General features: G+C 53.1%; 1 protein-coding gene across 1 annotated transcript; it reads right to left on the bottom strand.

Moving 5' to 3' along the window:
* Positions 1-42: 42 nt before the first annotated feature.
* On the bottom strand, positions 43-21269 carry RRM1 (ribonucleotide reductase catalytic subunit M1). Its single transcript, XM_066588536.1, has 19 exons — positions 21122-21269; positions 18523-18611; positions 18251-18428; positions 14971-15071; positions 14667-14726; positions 14551-14590; positions 13764-13926; positions 11532-11673; positions 11277-11360; positions 11023-11184; positions 6182-6261; positions 5897-6098; positions 5491-5640; positions 4621-4842; positions 4461-4537; positions 3819-3954; positions 3397-3492; positions 708-896; positions 43-456 (listed from the first exon to the last, which is right to left on the bottom strand). The coding sequence occupies exons 1-19, from the start codon at positions 21138-21140 to the stop codon at positions 259-261; spliced, it is 2388 nt and encodes a 795-aa protein (XP_066444633.1). The 5' UTR covers positions 21141-21269; the 3' UTR covers positions 43-258.
* Between the last annotated feature and the right edge of the window lie 2413 nt (positions 21270-23682).

Below are 23682 nucleotides of genomic sequence, written 5' to 3'. Positions count from 1 at the left end.
GTTCACCGTTTCATCCAGGATGAAAGTAACTACAAGCAAAAAAATAACTCAAACCTTTTTTAGGAAAAGCCCATTAATTAGTTTCTAATGCATGAGAATGACATCACAGTTCAATGATCTCTTGACCTCGAGGTAAGAGAACTACAAGCTCCAACCCAAGAACCCGCAGAGTATGTAGGGAAGGCTCTACAGGGACTGACCCGTCCCGAGCAGCCACAAGTCCGAGTCTGTTCTCCAGAGCAGGGTCCGCGCTCGCCTCTAGGAGCCGCACATCAGGCATTCGTCGCGGTTTTCTAGGGAACACACCATGGCTGCAGTGTTACGCTCCTTCTCCTCCATCTTTTCAGCCTCCTTTGAAAGGCTTCCTTTCTCTTTCAGCTTCTCCTTGTTCAGTGTGAATTGGATGGGGTTGGCGGCCGGCCGCGTCCGCAGGTAGTACATGCCAGTCTTCAAGCCCTATAAAGAGAACCACCGTGAGGCAGGAGACCGAGGGCAGCAGTTATGTTCACATTGTAAGACAACGCTCCGGTATATTTGTTACATGACAGACCCCAACGGAGTCCAGGAGACCCGCTGACTACTGTCCATCACATACCAAAGTGTCCAGCGTTTGGATGAGACTTGTGCTACAGGCAGCACTTCCTTCCCATCAATGGTCAAAAACTGCAACCGAGGTAACCTCAGTCTGCGGCTTACACACGACGCACCTGCTTCCAGCCATAGAAGTGCATGCTGGTCAGCTTGCCATAGTTGGGCTCCGCCACGTGGATGTTCAGAGACTGGCTCTGGTCAATGAAGGCTCCTCGGTCAGCCGCCATCTTAATGACCGTTTTCTGAGAAATCTCCCACACGGTTTTATAGAGTTCCTTCAGGTCGTCGGGGATCTCATCGATGCTCTGAAGATAAAAAGGGGACATTTAGTCAATTGTGCCAAACAAGTGTGTCACTAAAGCCACCTGTGTATAAGTGGAAGGGTGTCCATGCGAAGGCCACTAGGCGAGTGCTCACAAGTGATTATACGCCATTATGAAGCCGCTGAACGTCCGCGATGCTCTGCAGGCGTCCTATATGACAGTGCATCGCGCTGACAGACACACCGCCCAGACATGGGACCAGAGACGTATTGTGCTGTCTGTCAGCGCCAGGTCCCGCTGGCCAAGCATCACCAGATCTGGAATGTTTTAGTCTTGCCCTTGGACTGCTCTGACTGGGGGGGGCAGTGATGTGTGGGGGTCACAGATTATAGACGTTACCCAGTTCTGCACCATCATGCACAGCGTCTCGTTCAGGTTTATCTACATGAAGACGTTCTTCTGTACTGATTCTTAGGAACGTTTGTGTTTATATAACATTTATATCTCATGACGTTCTATATGGTTTATAGCGATCATCCGGTTATTCTAATAGACCGCTCCCAATTCATTTTGGTGCCCGTTGTCTATTCTCACAATGCTGGAGTCCCGCTGTGCTCCACTCTGATGTATACAGATGGCTGTATTGCTGTTCCTCATCGGCTCTGTACACGCGGCACCCATTACCGTCCGCTTAATCGTGTTAAATACCGGCGTTTCTTTTAAACCTTTAATAAAGAACTGGTAAAACTACCTGCTCGGATACCATTTCATGAGTTGCGCCCCCATATTTTCACAACTCCCGTCAGTGTTCTATTCCGTTAGTTGGGCGTTAGCGGGCCGGCAGCACCGTTATTTGTTTATTTCCTCTATTTTTTCCTATCTTCCTGCACAAGAGCAGCAGGAGCTCCAGCCTCCATATAAAGTGAGGAAGAGCAAGAGTCCTATGAGCAGAGGGCTGCGGGCCACTAAGGCTTTGAAGCTCTCTGTGCAGTTCCCAGAGGCCCTGATGACCAGGGGGCTGAAGTGAGCATCAGCCATGGAAGCTGTGAGCAACTGGACCATTGGGGCGAAGAAGTCCGCAGTGTGTGAAAGGAGAGAGAGAGTCTCACCCACGCAGCTCCCAGTACAGAGGCAGCGGTGCTGAATACAGTGAGGCAGACTCAGCAAAGCGAATGACAGCAGTGACAAAAATGACTTGTTCCCTTGGGCACGCCGATATGAAAATCCCTGACCGGGGAGGAGGGGGGAGGAGTTTGTGGACTTTGTTGGGACTGAAGTTCAGGGCAGCACTGTTTGGGGGTTATTGCAAGGCCTTGCACAGTAGTTCCGTTAGGACCGTGATGTTCTACACATTATATGGTCATTTGTAATCTTTATGACACTAACTGGGATTGTAAGTTTGCTTTACGTTTCATGCAGACACGATCATTGGCTCGCTGCCTAATAGTTTGGTTTAAATACTGATTATTCAGTCGTTCATGGTCACGGTATAATGTATCGACAATGTATTGTTTCAACGAGCCGACAAGGTATCTGCCAGTATAAACCGGCTGGCCGAGCGAACGTATATCATTGGCTCGTTAAAATGATAAATTAGGTGTAAACAGACCCCCAACACGTGACACGGAGGGCAAGCCACATTTCATTAATGTGAGAAAGCAGATTTAATGAGTAGTCCGCGAGGTAGATTGTGGCGTCTGATGTGCAGAGACGACCCCTACGGGGTGCAAGAGGTCTGCGTTATGTGAAGTAGATTAGACAGTGCCCCCCCCCCCTCCTTGCAGGTGGAAGGCTTATAGCTGGTGGGAAGGCACACTGCCAAATAACGTTCCAGCAGGCACCACTGGGCGTCAGGGGAGAGATCCTCATCTCCAGTTTTGTCCTATGCATTCCCACAATGCAACAGACTAGAAAGAGGTTTGTTCACACTTGTGGTAGGTTGAGTCCGCAGTGCCACAAGTCTCGTAAAAAAGTGTACTTTGGCGCTTATGGTTCATTAGTTAGCGAGGTTGCCATACTGCAGGGACCTTTAAGAATGTAGTATGGCGTATGGCAATCAGTATAGAGTACTACTATGAAGAGAGTTAAAGTGCCTTGTAGCCCTGACAGAAGTGAAGATGTACCCGGTGCCCAAGTTCAGGTTAATATTATGCAACGTTTTAGGTACAAGCGCCGTTCCGCGGGGTGAATACAGTTTTTATAAAGTATATCCTGCCTCCGCCTGTCACTGCTGTAATACAAACACACAAGCATTAACTCTATAGAGGCAACTGGAATCCGTGGCTTAAGCTGTCCGAGTAAACAGTGGCTTCTATTAGGGACCCATTTAATCCCAAAGTCCTGCTGCTACCACAGATGTGATCAGGGGATCTTGTAGGTAACCATCCAGTAGATCGCATCCTCTGGAGCAACGATCCTGACTGCGCACCTTCCCCTAGTTAATCCCTATACACAGTGTATCTGTCAGTCTTCACGGCCAGCAAGAATCTGGGAAGAAACGTGTTAGACTTGTACACCACAATAGTGCAATATGTCCAATTACCTGAATAGATCCATTGCAGGCGATGATCTTATTCTTCATCTCCTCGTTCCACAGGCCTCGCTCAGTAAGATCCTTCAGCAAGTGTGGGTTCACAATCTAAGACAGTTTACGGGGGTAAGACAAGGCAGTTTTCTGTTCTGAAGCCTTAAGGGCCTTTTACACAACAATCAGGCAGTGCCAGTGTGCCAACAATCAGATGCCCCTTTATCTGCCGACAGGTGGGCTGCGCCCCTTCCCATGTGAATGGGGAGATCTGTAGCCGACCAGCGAGGGCTGCATGGGGATGATCGTATTAACAGCCATCCGCCCTGTAAACCATAAACCAGCGCTAACCAACAATGCTCACGGTCAGCCAGAGCCCGCTGCGTGGGCAGATTTGCCTGTGTAATAAGACGTAGCACAAGGTGAAGTACGAGGGGTACCTGGAACTCCCCGGATAAGACTCTGCGGGTGTAAATGTTACTGGTGTACGGTTCTATCGACTCATTGTTCCCCAAAATCTGGGCGGTGGAAGCGGTCGGCATCGGAGCGAGGAGCAGGCTGTTTCTAACACCGTGCCTGGAAAAAAAGCAGGTTTAGTGATGACATTAAATTTGGAGCGCAAACAGCAGTTGTAGCGGTCACCAAGTGCTAACACAATACAAGGGGTGTATGTGAAGGCGCTCAGGAGTGTTGGGGCGCTGAGCCTCTGCTCCACCGGCAGGGGACATCGGTGCATCCTTCAGACTAGACTGCTGTAATGGTGACGGTCTCGCCTTAGGCCCCTTAGTGTCAATACTCCTTTGTATAGCCGACACTGAGGGACCGACTATAGATTGCACATAAAGGGGGTGTCCCAGAATTTATCACCCATCTATAGAATAGGTGATGAGTAAGCTATAGGGATCGCAGTGGTGGTCCCGAGAATGGGGGTCCCGTATCCTCTCCTCACTGCAGGATCACGGCACTCCACACAGGGGGGGGGGGGTTGAGCCTGCGTGGAGACAGCCAAGCTGTGGATAGGCGATAAGAGTTCGGATACATCCTTTAAACAGGGCAAAAGCCGCATGTTTAGTTCTACTCACTTGGCAATCTTCTCTCGGAGGGATTTCCAGTCCCAGAGGTCAGTAGGCGTCACGTCCCACATGTCATGCTGCAAGATCTGTAGGGAGAAACCTCAATCTAGCCTCATCCAGAAGTGAAAGCCCATCCACAGACCGAAGAGCAATCCTCAGCGTTCCTCACCCCTTTACTAACTGGAGACCCCTCGTAGGTTTCGTAGGCTCCAAACTCTTCAGCAAGTTTACAGCTGGACTCCAGAGCCGCATAGTAAATGGTCTCGAAGATCTGCTTGTTCAGTAGCTGAGCTTCAGGACTCTCGAAAGGATACCTCATCAAGATGAAGGCGTCAGCCAAGCCCTGCACCCCAATGCCAATGGGCCGGTGCCTCTTGTTGGAGACTTCAGCCTGGGGAAACGGACAGGAGGGAAGTGACAGCACTTAGTACCAGACCGAACTAAAAACCTAGAAGATGCGTTTACACGGAAGGATTATGGTATCGCTGGATCGTTTGATCGTCGGCTGTTTACACTAAAGCATTATGGTTCAAACATGAATTGTTTGGTGTAAACAGCCAACGAGTGAATGGTAATGTATAAAACGAATGACAAACCCACACAAGCATGAGAATCATTGCTGGCTCATTCACTAGAAATACTGATCATTCAGTTGCTCTCATTCACTGGTAGCGGATGTGAATGACAACGCTTTATCCACTTGTGTAAACAGGCTGTACAGCGAGCTCTGACATTACATGTGAACGCACCCCAGGTCCGCAGCTGCGGGGCGAGCACAGCGCTGACTGCTCACCTCAGGGACAGGGTAGAAGTTGATTACATGTGAACGCACCCCAGGTCCGCAGCTGCGGGGCGAGCACAGCGCTAACTGCTCACCTCAGGGACAGGGTAGAAGTTGATTACATGTGAACGCACCCCAGGTCCGCAGACGCGGGGCGAGCACAGCGCTGACTGCTCACCACAGGGACAGGGTAGACGATTACATGTGAACGCACCCCAGGTCTGCAGACACGGGGCGAGCACAGCGCCGACTGCTCACCTCAGGGACAGGGTAGAAGTTGATATCAATTATCTTGTTGAGGTTTTTGACTATGACTTTGGTGACGTCCGCCAGCTTCTTGAAGTCGTACGTCCGCTCAGGAGTTACATACATGTTCAGTGCGACAGACGCCAAGTTACATACAGCAACCTACAACACAGAAAGATGCGTGAGGTTAGAGGGTGTCCCACTTACCGGTGATGACCGAAGCAGCGCGGCCTCCTGGAAGAGCCCATTTCACTAGATCTCCCACCACTTCCTGCTATAATCCCACCAGCACGCAGCGGGTACATAGATAAGACTGTAGAAAATCCTTCCCGTCACAAAACCGGAGCAGCAACAGGACAAGGTGCGAAGCCGCATCCGGCCCAACTACCCCCAACCCAGCGGGCGGGCAGCCGCTCACCTCCGTGTCGCTGGTGTACTCCACGATCTCCGTACACAGATTGCTGCACTTAATGGTGCCCAGATTCTGCTGGTTGCTCTTGCGGTTACACGAGTCCTTGTAGAGCATGTACGGCGTGCCGGTTTCCGTCTGAGATTCGATGATGGCGTACCACAGCTGTTGCGCTTTCACTACTTTACGGGCCCGGCCCTCCTTCTCGTACCTGCGGCACATGATACGCATATAAAGCCACCGCACCATGACAAGTAATACGATGTGAGCCTCTGCTGCAGTGTTCGCACCAACCTTTCATAGAGCTCTTCAAACTTGTCTCCCCAAACCTCCTCCAAACCGGGACATTCATGCGGACACATCAGGGACCAGTCCTACATAGAAACGGGACAACCAAATGTAGTCAAGCCATAACATTGGAGTATACAAACCCGTCAAGCGTCCGGCAGCAGTCACATCAAGTATGAACTGCAGGTCACTACTGAAGGAGCCTACGGGGCGCGGTGCGGCTATAGTGCTGGACCAGACAGACAGCGAAAGAGTTCAAAGATTTATACAACATCCACACTAAGAGGTGCATGCCCTCCGGAATAAAAACACTCAAAAGACCCACCCTAGGCCGACCCTGAAGGGGTTAAGGATGAAGCATTTTCTCTAGTTTTCCCTTGGTGTACTCCAAGAGCCGTAACAAGATTCTTGAACTTAACATAAAAGCTCTGGTCTCGTTCACTGGGGAACACAGAAGACCGGGGGGTATAAATACTGCCACTAGGAGACACCGGTTCTCACCCGTATCTTTGGGGGTCACAGCTGACCGTGGGACGTTCCGGAGTAGTCCAACGGCGATCAGAAAGTATAGCGGCATGCATGTGTGTTTATAGCATCTGAGGGAGGCGTCCAGAGATGCAATTGTATGTATGCGCCCGGTAAGACTTTGAACAGGTGTACAAAGTCATGCATGTAACGGCCTTACACACCTGAATAGCAGAAGCACCCCTGCGTAACACCCAGGAGGGGTCTGAGGCCCGGCCGGAAGGATGGTTAACTTGTGATTCTGGATGCCATCAGGTTGACAGAGGAACCCCCAACCGAAGAGGCTGGCGTCCGTGGAGAGTACCTGCCACTAAAGGGAGCGCTGTATCTGTACAGCTCTTCGGATCCTTCGATCGAGGCGTGAAATTGGTCTGAAAGGAATGACCTCAAAGGGAGCAGAGCAGCCGCCCCAGCACAGATAGTGATGAACGGTCACAGGATTCAGCGTTTGCAAAGCGTTTATGGAGTAGTTATGGCAGCAGCACATGGGCTTGAGTCGTGTCGAAGGAGACACGGTGGGACGGAAGACTTGGGGTGGTCGATGATCCATCAGAACCTGGACAGGGTGATGGAGATTCTTCAGGTTGGCCGACCGGGTCAGGGCTTTTCCCACGAGGTCATTGACGGGCGATGGGCACCATACCCCTGGAGTGGAGGAGAGCTATCATTGATGCCAGAACCTTTGTGAAAACTTGTGGAGCTGAGGCCAAAGTGCACGGAAGGGCCGTGAATCGAAAGCAGTTCGACCAGATGACAAATAATTGATGCGCTTGATGGACGACAGAAACTCCTCTGGTTCCATGGATACAGTGACAGATCACGGGGACCCCATGCGAAAGGTCTTTGACATGATGATTCAACTTCTTCAGGTAGGTGGGAGATCTTCCCACCAGCGGCTTTAGGGATCATCTCATCCAGTCTGGCGCCAGAAGTGTTGTGCCAACAAAATCTGCGTTCCAGGATTTTAGCCACAGGGTGTGGCTACCGAAGCAGCCGAGGTGCGAGCCAAGTCTGACCGCAACCATGGAAGCTTAGATAAAACTTCCCCGCCTGCTTATCTGAAGCGCAGCGCCTGCCAATTCTTCCGGAGAGAGTACCTCGGTGTAGTTGCTTGGCCCGTTCAGAAGTAGCCCTGCTGATCTAGGTAGAGGCGGAAACTGGTCCGAGTGCCGAACTGAATTCCTGAAGAGAGGTTTTAGCTGGAGATTCCATCTTCCTGTCAGCCAGAGGAAGGGTGGGATGTTTTGCCAAACCGTGAATCCACTGCTGAAGACAATCGTCTACACCAACTCCTCCGCAGAGATACGAGAGGTCCAGACGCTTCCGTTAAGTGAAGTTTGTCAGCAAGATTCCATTCCCCGGTCAATACATTGTCAAACTCCGCATGAGGGAAGGCCTTTGGAGAACGTGTCAGGCATCTGAAGGAAAAGGTCGCCGCTGACATAATAGGTGTCTGATCAGGATCCTGAACTGCATCCTTCACGGCGGCCATCAAGCTATCCACCATAGCAGAGAGTTTAGAAGCCTATTCGTCCAGACCGGAATCAGAGTGGGACTCAGACAGTTCGCCCTCCGGCTGTTGTCTCTGGAGGAAGGTTCAAAGCGCTTCCTGGGAAGGGCTGGCAATGCGGGGCATCTGGATGATTGCCTTGAGCGATAAGGCCTGGCCCTCTTCTGTGGTCTACCACCCGAGGAATCCTGCGTGAAGAAGTCGTCTATCCAATACATTATGAGAAGGTTAACTGGTAGTACAGTCCAACCTGTTCAGAATCACATTAGACACCCTAGTAAGGTTCGAGACCACCTGTGACCCGGAGCGTGCCCGTTCTGGATCGGCAGAGGCTGGGCAGGAGGGGTGCTGGTAGTACGCTCTGCCACCTAACGTCTCAAACTGCCCGCATGTACATTTAGTATTGCGGTGAGAGCATGCGTACTATGTGGCTGTCTGACCGTCACAGACTGTTATTTAATAGAATATTGTTGCATAGTCCTACTGCAGGAGCGGCAGAAGAGCAGCGAGCTGGCCGTCACACCGAGCTCATTTGAACCAGAGCTGGTCTGGGGAGCGACGGACCACTGCCGAATGGCCTCGAGAGAGAAGCTCTGTGGAATCAAGGCACCACAGGTCCCAGCAAGTGTGCGTAAGAGGCTGAGGCCAGGGAACAGAAAGAAATTGATGAGAGCGAGCCCTGCTGAGGAGAAACCACAGGAGCCAATGGGAGCCCAGCATGTGCTGGGCAATGATTGGGGGAGAGAAGGAAGCCCCCTCTCAAACGGAGTGCTGCTATTGGTGGAGACCTGTGCAATTTAGCCGACCCAGTAGCTTGACTAGGCCTGAAGCCAGGGGCTAAATGACCGACGATATGCTGCCAAGGGGGTAACGCCCACTCCGGAAGGCAGCAGAGGAGAGAAAAGGCCAGCGCCCAGAGGAAGCATGCCCGTGTCGCGAGCCAATCCCAGATTGGGACACATCAGCGAATCACCCCAGGCCAGAAAAACACAAGAGAAGCAGCAAGAAGCCAAAGCTGGCAAAAGAGGATGCCCAGCTCTAGGGGTGCCTGGGCGGAGACCCTATGGCCACAGCAGCCCCAGAGGAGCAACGCTGAATGAGTATCACCCCCCCTTTCAGGCAGGAAGAGGCTCATTCACAGCAGCATATCTGTGCACCGCATCACATGCTTATTTTTTGTGTAACGGAGTGAACTAATTGATCTTAAGTGGGTTTGGTCACACTTCTTATGGAAGAGAGTATGTTCGAAAAGATCTAGAAAAGCTTGCACAGTGGTCAGCGACTAACAGAATGGTATTTAACAAGAAGAAATGCAAAGTTCTACATCTGGGCAAGAAAAATGAAGAAAGCACATACAGAATAGGAGGAATTGGGCTAAACAGCAGCACATGTGAGAAAGACTTGGGTATACTAATAGATCATAGCCTGAACATGAGCCAACAATGTGATGCAGCAGCCAAAAAGGCAAACACAATTCTGGGATGTATTAAAAGAAGCATAGAGTCTAGATCACGTGAGGTCATTATCCCCCTCTACTCTTCCTTAGTCAGACCTCATCTGGAATACTGGGTCCAGTTCTGGGCACCCCACTTTATACAAGACAGACAAACTGGAGCAAGTTCAGAGAAGAGTTACCAAGATGGTGAGCGGTCTGCAAATCATGTCCTATGAGGAACGGTTAAAGGATCTGGAAATGTTTAGCAGAAGAGAAGGCTGAGAGGAGACTTAACCCTTTCCAATCCAATTAGTATCCTGGTTTTCCTAGGGGGCTTACTCTTTCTGCTGTTATACAATGGCGCTATCTGCTAGCTAAAGCCAGTACTGCATGAGGTGACATGTTGGATAGGCTCCAACAGCAGAGAGGCTGGCAATATACAGTAAGAGAACCCCGATGGACGGCTTCAAACATCGGAGCTGTACAGATTTGAATCATAATGTCTTTAGACGTCAGACAGTGGATTGGAGAGGGTTAATAGCGGTCTACAAATATCTGAAGGGCTGTCACAGTGCAGAGGGATCAGCCCTATTCTCATCTGCACAAGGAAAGACTAGAAGCAATGGGATGAAACTGAAAGGGAGGAGACACAGATTAGATATTAGACAGTGAGGGGGATCAATGAGTGGAACAGGTTGCCACGGGAGGTGGGGAGTTCTTCAATGGAAGTGTTCAAACAAAGGCTGGACAGACACCTGTCTGGGATGATTTAGTGATCCTGCACTGAGCAGGGGGCTGGACCCGCTGACCCCAGAAGATCCTTCCAACTCTACCATTCTATGATTCTATAACATGTGCATATTTTCCACAGACTTCTCAGTTATGCAGCATGTCCTCTTTTGGTCCTTGTTACGGACTGAAAAAACCCATGAAGTCAATAAGAATGTGCAAATACACAGTGATTAGGCATTACACACGTCCCACTGGTTCCTAACACTATGCAGCAGAGAGGTCCATCATATGTAGATTATACACATTAACTCGCCTTTCATTTTTATGCATTACGAGTAATTCCAAGCAATCCACAACACTTCCCCATCTAAGTGCGGAGTGTGCGAGTGCTTATTAAGTCCCTGGCTACCTTAACAATCCATCAGCACCCCACAGCTGAGTCACAGGGGATCAAAGGATCCTCCCAAGGGTTAAGCTGCCAGGATTCGAGCTTGCACCAGTTGCAGCAAGGTGTCAGCAGTATATCATGGGGAACACTTACGTTTTACCTTGCAACCTATTATAATACCCGGCCTTCCTCACTAGCTAGGCAGCCTAAAGAGGAGGTCAGGCACCACAGGAAAGGTCCCCAAGCCATATCTGTACCTGATTAGACTCCACTCGTTTCATGAAGAGATCCGGGATCCAGAGTGCAAAGAACAGATCCCTCGCCCTCTGCTCCTCCTTTCCAGTATTCTTCTTCAGGTCCAGAAACTCGAAGACATCATAGTGCCACGGCTCCAGGTAGATGGCGAACGCCCCGGGCCTCTGTAGGGGAAAGAAGCGGCCATGTGTGACTTGTGCCAGAAGTAAATGCTGTCCAGACGCAGTCACTAGGACAAAAGGCAGCAGAGACAAACCTTGTTCCCTCCTTGATCTACATAACGAGCGGTGTTGTTGTAGACACGCAACATTGGAACCAAGCCGTTGGAATTACCGTTTGTCTAGGAGCAAAAAAAAAATGGTTGTAGCCATTAAAGCTTCTATCTGGAATACATGTAATAACTGCCGGGCTTATTACACCCCGCAGCAGGTAACAGTAGGGGGTCACAGCTCTAACGGCAGTGCCCAGTGTCACCTATTATTGCCTATAGGCTCCACCTTAGTTTACTCACCCCTGCGATATAGCTTCCAGTGGCCCGGATACAGCTGACAGCCACGCCGATGCCTCCAGCAGACTTAGAGATCAGCGCACATTGCTTTAAAGTGTCATAAATGCCTTCAATGCTGTCGTCCTTCATGCAGAGCAGGAAACAGCTATGGAGAAACAGAAGAGGGATGGAGACTAACAGGAGCGGCTGCCATAGGCTTTACTATCCCATCTAAAGACACTTCATGCTAGGATGCAAGTCTGCGGCAGAGGGGTGGTGTGTGTAAGGGGGGGGGGGGGGGGGTTGTCATTCACCGATGGGTCTGGTCATGATCCTGTCCCATCAGCATTCACCCCCACAACACACTCAAGTGATGCCAATGGCTAATATGGCACCCCCGAGTCTACTTAACTGCGCTACATGGATGGGGCTCCCAGGGCTTCATAGGAAATGTTAAAAATGGCTATATACTGCAGTACTGAATTATATTGTACAAGCAATCAATTGACTGCGGGTTCAAGTCCCCTGTGGGGGCAAAATGTAAAAAAGGAATGACAGTAAAATTATACCATTAAAATATATGTAATTGGAAAAATAAGATAGCTTTTGGAGGGGGGGGGGGGGGGTAAGAGATCTGGTCATTTGATTTTTGGATGAAGCTAATGGTGCTCTAGGATGTCATTTTTCCCCATGAGCTGCTCCAACACCAAAGTTTTCTGCTTGTCCCATGGTATACAGATGATAGAAAATCTGTGCAATGGGCGAATCTCCACCTTCAATTAGCAAGCCCTTACATGTGCATCGGCTCCAAGGCAGTCATCTACGGTATGTCACCGATAGAGATCCAACGCATGGCATCATGTAACCCCTTCCCGCCACATGACGTAAGGGTACGTCATGGCAGCGGAGGGTACTTCCCACAACTGGACGCACGCCAACATTATGTGGATAGCACACGATCATAAGAGATTTCGCCCTATCCGGCAGCGGGAGCCGGCTGTCACTGATAGCCAGCCTCCCGCTGCAACGGAGATGTGACCCCTGCTGTTAACCCCTTCCTTGATCTATGTAGATGAGAAGTGTTCACAAAGGAAGTGCGCTCCGTCTGACATCGGGCGTCCTGCAATGCCTTATCACAGCGATCATCAGGGCTCCGATGCAAGTCCACCAGAGGGACACCTTTTTTTGTAAAAAGAAAAATCATGTACAAAAAATAAAATGCTAAAACCTTTATACTTTCTCATATTAGCATAAAAAAATCCCTTGGTATCATCGTGTTCATAATGACGCCTACAATAAGTTGAACGCACTTTTTATCCTGCATGGCAAAAAGCGTTTACGCAAAAACACGCAATAAAAGGGATTTTAAAAAATGCCACATGTACCCCAAAATGGCACCAATACAAACCACAGCTCGCCTCACAAAAAATAAGCCCTGACGGAGCTCCGCCCATGGGAAAATAAAAAAGTTACAGGACTTTAACAGCGATTTAGAAAGATTTCCAAAAAAGGGTTTTTATTGCAGAAAAGTGGAACAAAGAATTTTGTTCTCGTTATAATCGTACCGAGCCGCAGAAGAAAAAAAAAAGTGTATTGTGTCATTTATGCTGCAGGATTAACGCTGTAAAAAAGAAGAAAAAAAAACTGACAATTGATCTTTTTTCCCTGCTATCATAAAAAAATAAGTTTTCCAATATAGTCTATGGACCCAAAAATAGCACCCATAAAAACTACAGTTCGCCACCCAAAAAAAAAAGCCCTCGTACGGCCGCGCCGACGGAAAAATAAAGTTATGACTTTTGAAGAATGGAGATTAAAATCTGCCAAAAATCATTGTGACCTTAAGCCCAAAATAGGCAATGTCCTTAAGGGGTTAAGTCATGAAACCCCACCAGAGTCACTGCACCTGCGCTGGACCCCTTTGTGTGGTGCAGAGGGTCTTGAAACGCACAATGTCAGGGAGATATCTGCGTTAATGGACTGAGGGTGGAGAGATCCCAGACAGCTGCAGACCACACAACCAAGAATACTTCAGGGTTTGAGCCGGTGATGAAGTACCGTTACCACCTCAGTCACAGCCTATAACTTAGCAGGCATCTGCACCACATCTACAGACCGTGGGGAGGGGGGCTAGAGGTACTAGTCAGACAGCTTTACTTCCCAAATAAAACTCATAGGCAAAGTAGTGAAGCGTCAGGACGCGGACGAAGGGGGCGCAGAAAGGTGGGAATGTCAGGTTCTACTACAGCAACATACCTCGACAGTTGGGGTCTGTTGGTGCCCGCGTTGAACAGGGTGGGGGACGCGTGGGTGAACCACCTTTCAGACAGCAGGTTGTACGTCTCTATTGCTGCATCGATGTCATTCTTGTGAATCCCGACAGAGACCCTCATGAGCATGTGCTGGGGACGCTCCGCCACTGCAAGGAGCACACGAGGAGGTCATTTACATAGTAGAACCGTCATGCCAACATCTACTAAATACCACTTGTATCACCAGCAGCAGCCTCCTGGCAGGTCAGTGTAGGTTATGTCACTAGTGACGCAGTGTTCACTGCCTAGCATGGAATGCCGAGCTATTGCCGAGACTGCGTATGCATGCTGTCTCGCTGTGAGTGGTCATATGTTATTGCAGAGAGACTGTGCACATGCCGGAATCATCCGACTTGCGGTGAGGTTACCCCGGGAAGGGAGGGGAAAAGATCAGGGAGGAGGAGATGCCGAAGACTGACTGGGGAGGAATAGGTGATAATAGAATTTTTTTTTTTACCCAATGACAGAAACCCTTTAAATATCCCCCCAAACCTTATGGAGGTTCAAGCAGTACTCCATCTCAAAGCATTGCTGCAGCCATGAGGCCACGCCCCTGTTCATGGCAGAGAGGGGGGGGGTCTTTGTTAGACCCCCAGCTGCCAAACAGAGCATCAACCCCTGTAATAGTGGGGCAAGACACGCAGAAGTGCATAACTGAACACAACACTGAGACAAGTAGAATCATTGTGATGGTCGGGGAATCCTCCGCAGGAACCATCGATCTCACTTACCTTTCCCATTAATTTTCAGCAGGTAGGATCGCTCCAGAGTCTGGAATAGAAGCAGGACAATTAGTGGGGGCGGCGGGGGCGTCAGCAGCTGTCTGCAGGGGGGACCACAAACCTACCTTAAACCCAAAGAAGTTATAGGAGAAGTCTCTGTCGTAGATGATGGCGGAGTTCAGACGCTGCGGAGAGAAGAGACACCATCAATATCTGGAGGCTGGTGGGAGCGGCTGGGGGTTGGTGTGCACTGAACGATTATAGTGTATTGGGGTTTGGTATGGATAGAGGGGGCTCCTCACTGGTCTTATGACACATCAGGACCCCCAAAATGAGACATGTTCCATCAATATACTACAACACTATAGTGGGAAAAGCCTTTTAAAGCGTTTGCCTGTAGCAGACTGATCCGGGTCACACGGCACTTACATCTTTATTGGCCAACATGATGTCCAGCGTCTCTTTAGAAACCATGGGAGAGTGCTTTCCATTCAAGGGGTTCACATAGTTATACAGATCTTCCATGACATCTATAAAACAAATAACTTCCATAAGATCACCAGTAAATCAAGGCCACCTCCAGTTAGAGGTTATGCCCCGTGGAGAGGGGCAGCGGCGGCTGCCGCCCCGTGGAGGGGGTCATAAAGCAGCTGCAGTCATTCCCTTAGGCGTGGGTTCATGCAGGGTGACTTCAGTGGGATTATTCCGCCCGCCTCTGTTCGCAGTCGGTCAGATCTATAGGTCAGTTTTTGGGGGATGCATGAACTGAACATCCATCACCGTTTGTTGAGTCTGTGCGCTTACACTGAATGACGATCGTTCAGGTTCTCGCTGATCGCAGGAGTGTGAATGATGCGTCGTCCGTGTAAGAGCGCCCCCAGTGGCGCTAACTGTTATAGGTTTACTGCTGTGAATTCAGGAAGGAATAAGGAACCTGGGTAACGCGTCCGAAACATGCGAGTGAGTTCACCTCCGCATTGAAATCAGTCTGCAAAATCCGAGCTGCATGCAGTTTCCGCAGGTAACAAGTCTTGGCAGCGGGCAGATCTGTTACAGCTGTTAACGTGTACACAACGCCCTCCGCTGCCTGTTCCCGCACCCCTCCTGGTCGCTGCAGCATGCTGGTCTGTGGGCGTCATGGCTCCCAGCGCCTGCGCAGTGATGCTCCGCCCAGGACTGCTGTGGACTCTGATTGGCTGCAGCAGCCATTTGTAAACAAAGCCCAGGAGGACAGCAGGCACAAGCAGGCGAGTCGGGCAGTTAGTCCTGAGAAGTTAGTCGGTGACTGTCGGCCCGCAGTTCTGTATTTGCTCTGATACGTTACAAGCGCTGGGTTTTCTGTAGATTATATGCAGATTTCCTTCTTCTGCTCCTTGGGAGGGGCTGCTTGTTGGGGCTTAGAGCAGGGGTCCCCAACTCCAGTCCGCAGGGACCCCAACAGGTCATGTTTTCAGGATATCCTATGGTAAGAACCCCTGTGCAATGTCTGAGGCCCCGACAATAATGACATCACCTGTGCAACACAGGAAATCCTGAAAACATGACCTGTTGGCGGTCCCTGAGGACTGGAGTTGGGGAACACTGCCTTAGAGGGTCCTCATCAGGGACCCCTCACCACAATGTCCGTTGGTCCTAGGGGTGCCTTCACACCATTGCTTTTAGGTTCCACTTCCCTGCGCTGTGATGGCCAGAGCCCAAAGGGGACATTCATATGGGCGGTCCTCAAGGCACCGAATAGACCGGACGGTTACCAGCACCTTACAGAAGAGTAGCACGACGCGCTGCGCCACGTCATCCTGCGTATTGGTGGAACCCAGCGACGGACCGCCCCGACTATAGACCGGACGGTTAGCAGCACCTTACAGAAGAGTAGCACGACGCGCTGCGCCACGTCATCCTGCGTATTGGTGGAACCCAGCGACGGACCACCCTGACTATGAACCGCACGGTCACTGACCCCTTACAGAGCAGCACGGCGCGCTGCGCCACGCCATCCTGCGTATTGGTGGAACCCAGCGACAGACCGCCCCGACTATAGACCGCACGGTCACCGACCCCTTACAGAGCAGCGCTGCGCCACGTCATCCTGCGTATTGGTGGAACCCAGCGACGGACCGCCCCGACTATAGACCGGACGGTCACCGGAACCTTACAGAGCAGCACAGCACCACGTCATCCTGCGTATTGGTGGAACCCAGCGACAGACCGCCCCGACTGTAGACCGGACGGTCACCCACCCCTTACAGAGCAGCACGGCGCTGCGCCACGTCATCCTGCGTATTGGTGGAACCCAGCGACGGACCGCCCCGACTGTAGACCGCACGGTCACCGACCCCTTACAGAGCAGCACAGCACCACGTCATCCTGCATATTGGTGGAACCCAGCGACGGACCGCCCCGACTATAGACCGCACGGTCACCGGAACCTTACAGAGCAGCACAGCGCCACGTCATCCTGCGTATTGGTGGAACCCAGCGACAGACCGCCCCGACTATAGACCGCACGGTCACCGACCCCTTACAGAGCAGCACAGCGCGCTGCACCACGTCATCCTGCGTATTGGTGGAACCCAGCGACAGACCGCCCCGACTATAAACCGCACGGTCACCGACCCCTTACAGAGCAGCAAAGCGCACTGCGCCACGTCATCCTGCGTATTGGTGGAACCCAGCGACAGACCGCCCCGACTATAGACCGGACGGTTACCAGCACCTTACAGAACAGTAGCACGACGCGCTGCGCCACGTCATCCTGCGTATTGGTGGAACCCAGTGACAGACCGCCCCGACTATAGACCGCACGGTCACCGACCCCTTACATAGCAGCACAGCGCGCTGCGCCACGTCATCCTGCGTATTGGTGGAACACAGCGACGGGCCGCCCCCTTACAGAGCAGCACAGCGCACTGTGCCACGTCATCCTGCGTATTGGTGGAACCCAGCGACGGACCGCCCCGACTATAGACCGCACGGTCACCGATCCTGTACAGAGCAGCACAGCTCGCTGCGCCACGTCATCCTGCGTATTGGTGGAACCCAGCGACGGACCGCCCCGACTAGACCGCACGGTCACCGATCCTGTACAGAGCAGCACAGCTCGCTGCGCCACGTCATCCTGCGTGTTGGTGGAACCCAGCGACGGACCGCCCCGACTATAGACCGCACGGTCACCGATCCTGTACAGAGCAGCACAGCTCACTGCGCCACGTCATCCTGCGTATTGGTGGAACCCAGCGACGGACCGCCCCGACTAGACCGCACGGTCACCGATCCTGTACAGAGCAGCACAGCTCGCTGCGCCACGTCATCCTGCGTATTGGTGGAACCCAGCGACGGACCGCCCCGACCTTAAACCGGACGGTCACCGACCCCTTACAGAGCAGCACAGCGCTGCGCCACGTCATCCTGCGTATTGGTGGAACCCAGCGACAGACCGCCCCGACTATAGACCGCACGGTCACCGACCCCTTACAGAGCAGCACGGCGCGCTGCGCCACGTCATCCTGCGTATTGGTGGAACCCAGCGACGGACCGCCCCGACTATAGACCGCACGGTCACCGACCCCTTACAGAGCAGCACGGCGCTGCGCCACGTCATCCTGCGTATTGGTGGAACCCAGCGACAGACACTCTGAATACAAACGCCAACGCTGATCAGTACGAGTGCCGGCAGCGCCGCCCCAGAGAGGGTAATGCCCGAGCCGCTCACCGCTGAAGATCTTCTTGGTTTCCTTGTGCAGATTGGAGACGGCGATCCGTGCCGCCAAACTGGCGTAATCTGGGTGTTTGGTGGTCAGCGTGGCCGCGGTTTCTGCCGCCAGTGTGTCCAGCTCCACCGTGGTGACGCCGCTGTACAGGCCCTGGATGACCTTCATGGTGATCTGCGCCTGAGGATACAGACAGAGTGGATGCACCTTGTAGAATGGGCCCCCAACAGGCCGGGGCCCGACGGGTATTACAGCACGTGGTTCCAGCACTCACCGGATCCACAAAGTCAGGGTTCAGTCCGTAGCACAACTTCTGAATGCGGGACGTGATCTTATCGAACATGACGCGCTCCTGGCGCCCGTCTGCGGAGGAAGGACATATTACAGGCGGGACTGTTAGCGAGCTCATTATAGGAGGCGGCGGATACAGCAAATAGTGACCCCACAACACGAGGCCTGCAGGAGACGCCAGGGCAGACCACCCAACTGTATGTGTACCCGGGGGACCTCCGGGGGTACGATACTACAACTGATATCTGGTGGGATTCCTGGGGATGGAGGGGTAGAGCGATATATATGGAGGTCTATGTAATATCTGATATGAGGGCAGATATTAGGTGTTTCGGGTGGTACACAATATCTAGGGTGTAGGCTGTGCGAGTGGCATGTAGGGGCCGGCTGATATTATATTCAGGGGACACCCCGGGCAGAGGGAAGTGAGGTAGGTACTGATAATATACTGGGGGTATCTGCAGGGGTCCCAGCAGTATGAGGTATTGAGGTTTGGGGGTACACTGTCAGGTTTAGGGGTGTGTATTCATGTTAGGGGGTCTCAGACAGGGGGATATATAATGTCAGGCGGGGTGGGGGGGGGGCGCGGGGGAAGTGTCTTGCGGGTATTAGTTATATTGGGGGGGGGAATCTATGAGGTAAATATGGGGGTTACTTGTGGGAGGAGGTGTATACTGATGTCCGGGGGTAAATATGGTGAGGGGGATATAGTATTTGGGGAGTTCTGAGCTATGAGGTGATATGATTGTACGGGGGAATATATGTGTAACGTTACAGAGGAGGGGGATATCTCTGGAGTATATGGGGATATGATTATACTGGGGGGGGGGTCTATGAGGTCAGTCCGGGGGCCCCGTGGATATGATTATATTGGGGGGGGGGGGGGTCTATGAGGTCGGTCCGGGGGCCCCGTGGATATGATTATATTGGGGGGGGAGGGGGGTCTATGAGGTCAGTCCGGGGGCCCCGTGGATATGATTATATTGGGGGGGGGGGGGGGGGGGGTCTATGAGGTCGGTCTGGGGGCCCCGTGGATATGATTATATTGGGGGGGGAGGGGGGTCTATGAGGTCAGTCCGGGGGCCCCGTGGATATGATTATATTGGGGGGGGGGGGGGGGGGGGTCTATGAGGTCGGTCCGGGGGCCCCGTGGATATGATTATATTGGGGGGGGGGGGGGGTCTATGAGGTCGGTCCGGGGGCCCCGTGGATATGATTATATTGGGGGGGGGGGGGTCTATGAGGTCAGTCCGGGGGCCCCGTGGATATGATTATATTGGGGGGGGGTCTATGAGGTCAGTCCGGGGGCCCCATGGATATGATTATATTGGGGGGTCTATGAGGTCAGTCCGGGGGCCCCATGGATATGATTATATTGGGGGGGGGGGTCTATGAGGTCAGTCCGGGGGCCCCGTGGATATGATTATATTGGGGGGGGTCTATGAGGTCAGTCCGGGGGCCCCGTGGATATGATTATATTGGGGGGGGGGTCTATGAGGTCAGTCCGGGGGCCCCGTGGATATGATTATATTGGGGGGGGGGGGGGGGTCTATGAGGTCAGTCCGGGGGCCCCGTGGATATGATTATATTGGGGGGGGGGGGTCTATGAGGTCAGCCCGGGGGCCCCGTGGATATGATTATATTGGGGGGTCTATGAGGTCAGTCCGGGGGCCCCGTGGATATGATTATATTGGGGGGGGGGGGTCTATGAGGTCAGTCCGGGGGCCCCGTGGATATGATTATATTGGGGGGGGGGGTCTATGAGGTCAGTCCGGGGGCCCCGTGGATATGATTATATTGGGGGGGGGGGGGTCTATGAGGTCAGTCCGGGGGCCCCGTGGATATGATTATATTGGGGGGGGGGGGGTCTATGAGGTCAGTCCGGGGGCCCCGTGGATATGATTATATTGGGGGGGGGGGGGGGGGTCTATGAGGTCAGTCCGGGGGCCCCGTGGATATGATTATATTGGGGGGGGGGGGGGGGGTCTATGAGGTCAGTCCGGGGGCCCCGTGGATATGATTATATTGGGGGGGGGGGGTCTATGAGGTCAGTCCGGGGGCCCCGTGGATATGATTATATTGGGGGGGGGGGGTCTATGAGGTCAGTCCGGGGGCCCCGTGGATATGATTATATTGGGGGGGGGGGGGTCTATGAGGTCAGTCCGGGGGCCCCGTGGATATGATTATATTGGGGGGGGGGGGTCTATGAGGTCAGTCCGGGGGCCCCGTGGATATGATTATATTGGGGGGGGGGGGGGGGTCTATGAGGTCAGTCCGGGGGCCCCGTGGATATGATTATATTGGGGGGGGGGGGTCTATGAGGTCAGTCCGGGGGCCCCGTGGATATGATTATATTGGGGGGGGTCTATGAGGTCAGTCCGGGGGCCCCGTGGATATGATTATATTGGGGGGGGTCTATGAGGTCAGTCTGGGGGCCCCGTGGATATGATTATATTGGGGGGTCTATGAGGTCAGTCTGGGGGCCCCGTGGATATGATTACATTGGGGGGTCAGTCTGGGGTACATAAGGCTATCATGAGAGGATACCACACCCGGCGGTGTCTCCCCCCGGGCCCGCTCACCTCTCTTCACGACGTGCATGCTGGCTCCTGTCTCCCGGTGTCTCCTCGCGGCTTCTCGGTTCAGATTCTCCTCAGAAGTTAAATGAGCGCGAAGTGGAAACAAAAAGTCGCGCCAACGCTGACAGTTACGTCACGGCCGCGTCTGGTGGGCGTGGCTGCCCGCGGGTGTGGCCCGAGACCCGTTCGCTGCCCCGCCCCCACTTCTGGCGGGAAGCCGTCTGACGCAGCTCTGACGATGTGGCGGCGACTGCGCGAATACTACAAGCATTACGACTGTGCGCGCACTCCACTGACCGGGAACCACCTGACTAACGGCTAGCTGTCCGCGCTCAGCCGCCATGTTGTTGGAGCCCAGTCACGTGATGTAAGTGTCGTGGCTTATAGGAAGCGTGGATGGCGCCATCTACAGGAGAATATAATGCATGTAGGGGGCGGAGCCTACTAGTGGAAGGTAATAAAACTACCGTAATAATAAAAATTACCGTCCTCGCGGATCAGACCCCGTGATCCCGGCAACCAATCACCGCACAGCTGGAGTGCGCGCAGCGTCGTAATGCTTGTAGTATCCGCGCAGTCGCCGCCACATCGTCAGGGCGGCCTCAGACGGCTTCCCGCCAGACGTGGGGGCGGGGCAGCGAACGGTACCTTTTGGTGGTATTTTTGTGGTAAAGTCGGGTTATTGTTCTGACGGTTCTGTCAGCGGCGGCCGTTACGGTCCAGTCTGTCTGTGGAGCCTTGGCGGTAACACTGCTGCGCCGCCGCCAGGTCCGCCGCCTCGAGTTGTCAGTCATCTACATCATTGTCGGACGATTGTTGCAGATTTCACAAAAATGGGCAGAAACTGTGATATTTCACCTCATAAACGGGGTGAGGCTGCAGTGCTGCAGCGACCTGAAATATGGAGGACGGTATCCGTAAATCAGCCGCTCGTGTCCCGATGAAAAAGCCACTTGTGACCAGAGAGGAGGCCGGCCCCGCCGGACGGGCGAAGACTGCCAGGAAGATGGACGTCGGGCAACAAGGCTGTGACTCTGCAGATGGAACAAAGTGGCGTCAAGTTAGCGGGCATCACGCGATTTTCCCTCGCGCGGTCCGTCCGCCTGGGAGACGGGTGACACGCACACGGAGAGATAATCCCTTGGTAGCAATGGTTTACAGGAGCGATGCACCAATCAGAAGAGTCGCTGCGCCGCCCGTGTTTTGGCGATTCTCTTTAAGGAACGCCCATTATTCTCTATGAGACAAAAAGAAAGTGTGGCGTGTAAACGTGCCTCATCGCTTTACGATTGGCACACCAGTGGAGCTCGTGAACATCCCGAGTGCAGCGATGCAGAGACTTGTCCTCGTGAAACACGTGGCACGTTCAGGACAACCGCGGTTTACAAGGGTGATTTATGTCCGCGTCTCTCGGACCGACGTCGCGCTCATCCACGTGGATACTCCCTCAGGCCTCCGTGACACGTCAGACGCTCGTACGTGAACCTCCTTCTTTAGAAACAAGTCCCGGAATGTCCATCGCAGCGTCCATAGTTTTGAACGGAGCCACGACAACTGCAGAAAGCGAACTGTACTCACGGGGGGGGGGACATGATGGCTGACGGCTCACGCACCATACATACCTGCACACAGAACAGATGGAACAGCTATAAAACTAAGAAGGATTACTTTGTGAACTGGCCAAGTCACTTTAGCCCGTGAGCCACCGTCATGGGTCCTCGTGTCGCGGGTCCCTACTCTAATGAGACAACCCCAGGAAACCTGCCTGCTTGCAGGGTGATGGTCCTGATAAGGACGGCCCCACGCTGAATACGTTGGGCACCCTGCGCAGACACACACCGCACGTCACTGTTCACACCTACACAACTACATGAATGAAGGCAAACACCAGGGGGAATGAGGAAGCCAGGCTGGAGCTGTAGGATTGGGAGGAGGAGATGATGGAGGGTGCAGACTGGAGCTGGAGGACTGCTAGGAGGAGGAGGCGATGGAGGGCGCAGACTGGATCTGGAGGACTGCGAGGAGGAGGGGATGGAGGGTGCAGACTGGAGCTGGAGGGCTGTGAGGAGGAGGCGATGGAGGGCTGTGAGGAGAAAGCGATGGAGGACTGTGAGGAGAAGATTATGGAGGGTGGAGACGGGAGCTGGAGGACTGCGAGGAGGGGGGGATGGAGGGTGCAGACTGGAGCTGGAGGGCTGTGAGGAGGGGATGGAGGGTGCAGACTGGAGCTGGAGGACTGCTAGGAGGAGGAGGCGATGGAGGGTGCAGACTGGAGCTGGAGGACTGCGAGGAGGAGGGGATGGAGGGCTGTGAGAAGGAGGCGATGGAGGACTGTGAGTAGGAGATTATGGAGGGTGCAGAGTGGAGCTGGAGGACTGCGAGGAGGGGGGGATGGAGGGTGCAGACTGGAGCTGGAGGGCTGTGAGGAGGAGGCGATGGAGGACTGTAAGGAGGAAATTATGGAGGGTGCTGACTGGAGCTGTCAGACTGCGAGGAGGAGGGGATGGAGGACTGAGGAGGCGGCGATAGAGGGTGCAGACTGAAGCTGGAGGACTGCGAGGGGG

This window comes from Eleutherodactylus coqui, chromosome 1 (assembly GCF_035609145.1).
Source record: "Eleutherodactylus coqui strain aEleCoq1 chromosome 1, aEleCoq1.hap1, whole genome shotgun sequence".
In the NCBI taxonomy this organism is placed as follows: Eukaryota; Metazoa; Chordata; class Amphibia; order Anura; family Eleutherodactylidae; genus Eleutherodactylus; species Eleutherodactylus coqui.
Note: the sequence above shows the minus strand (reverse complement) of the source record. Positions and strands in the feature narration are given on the sequence as shown.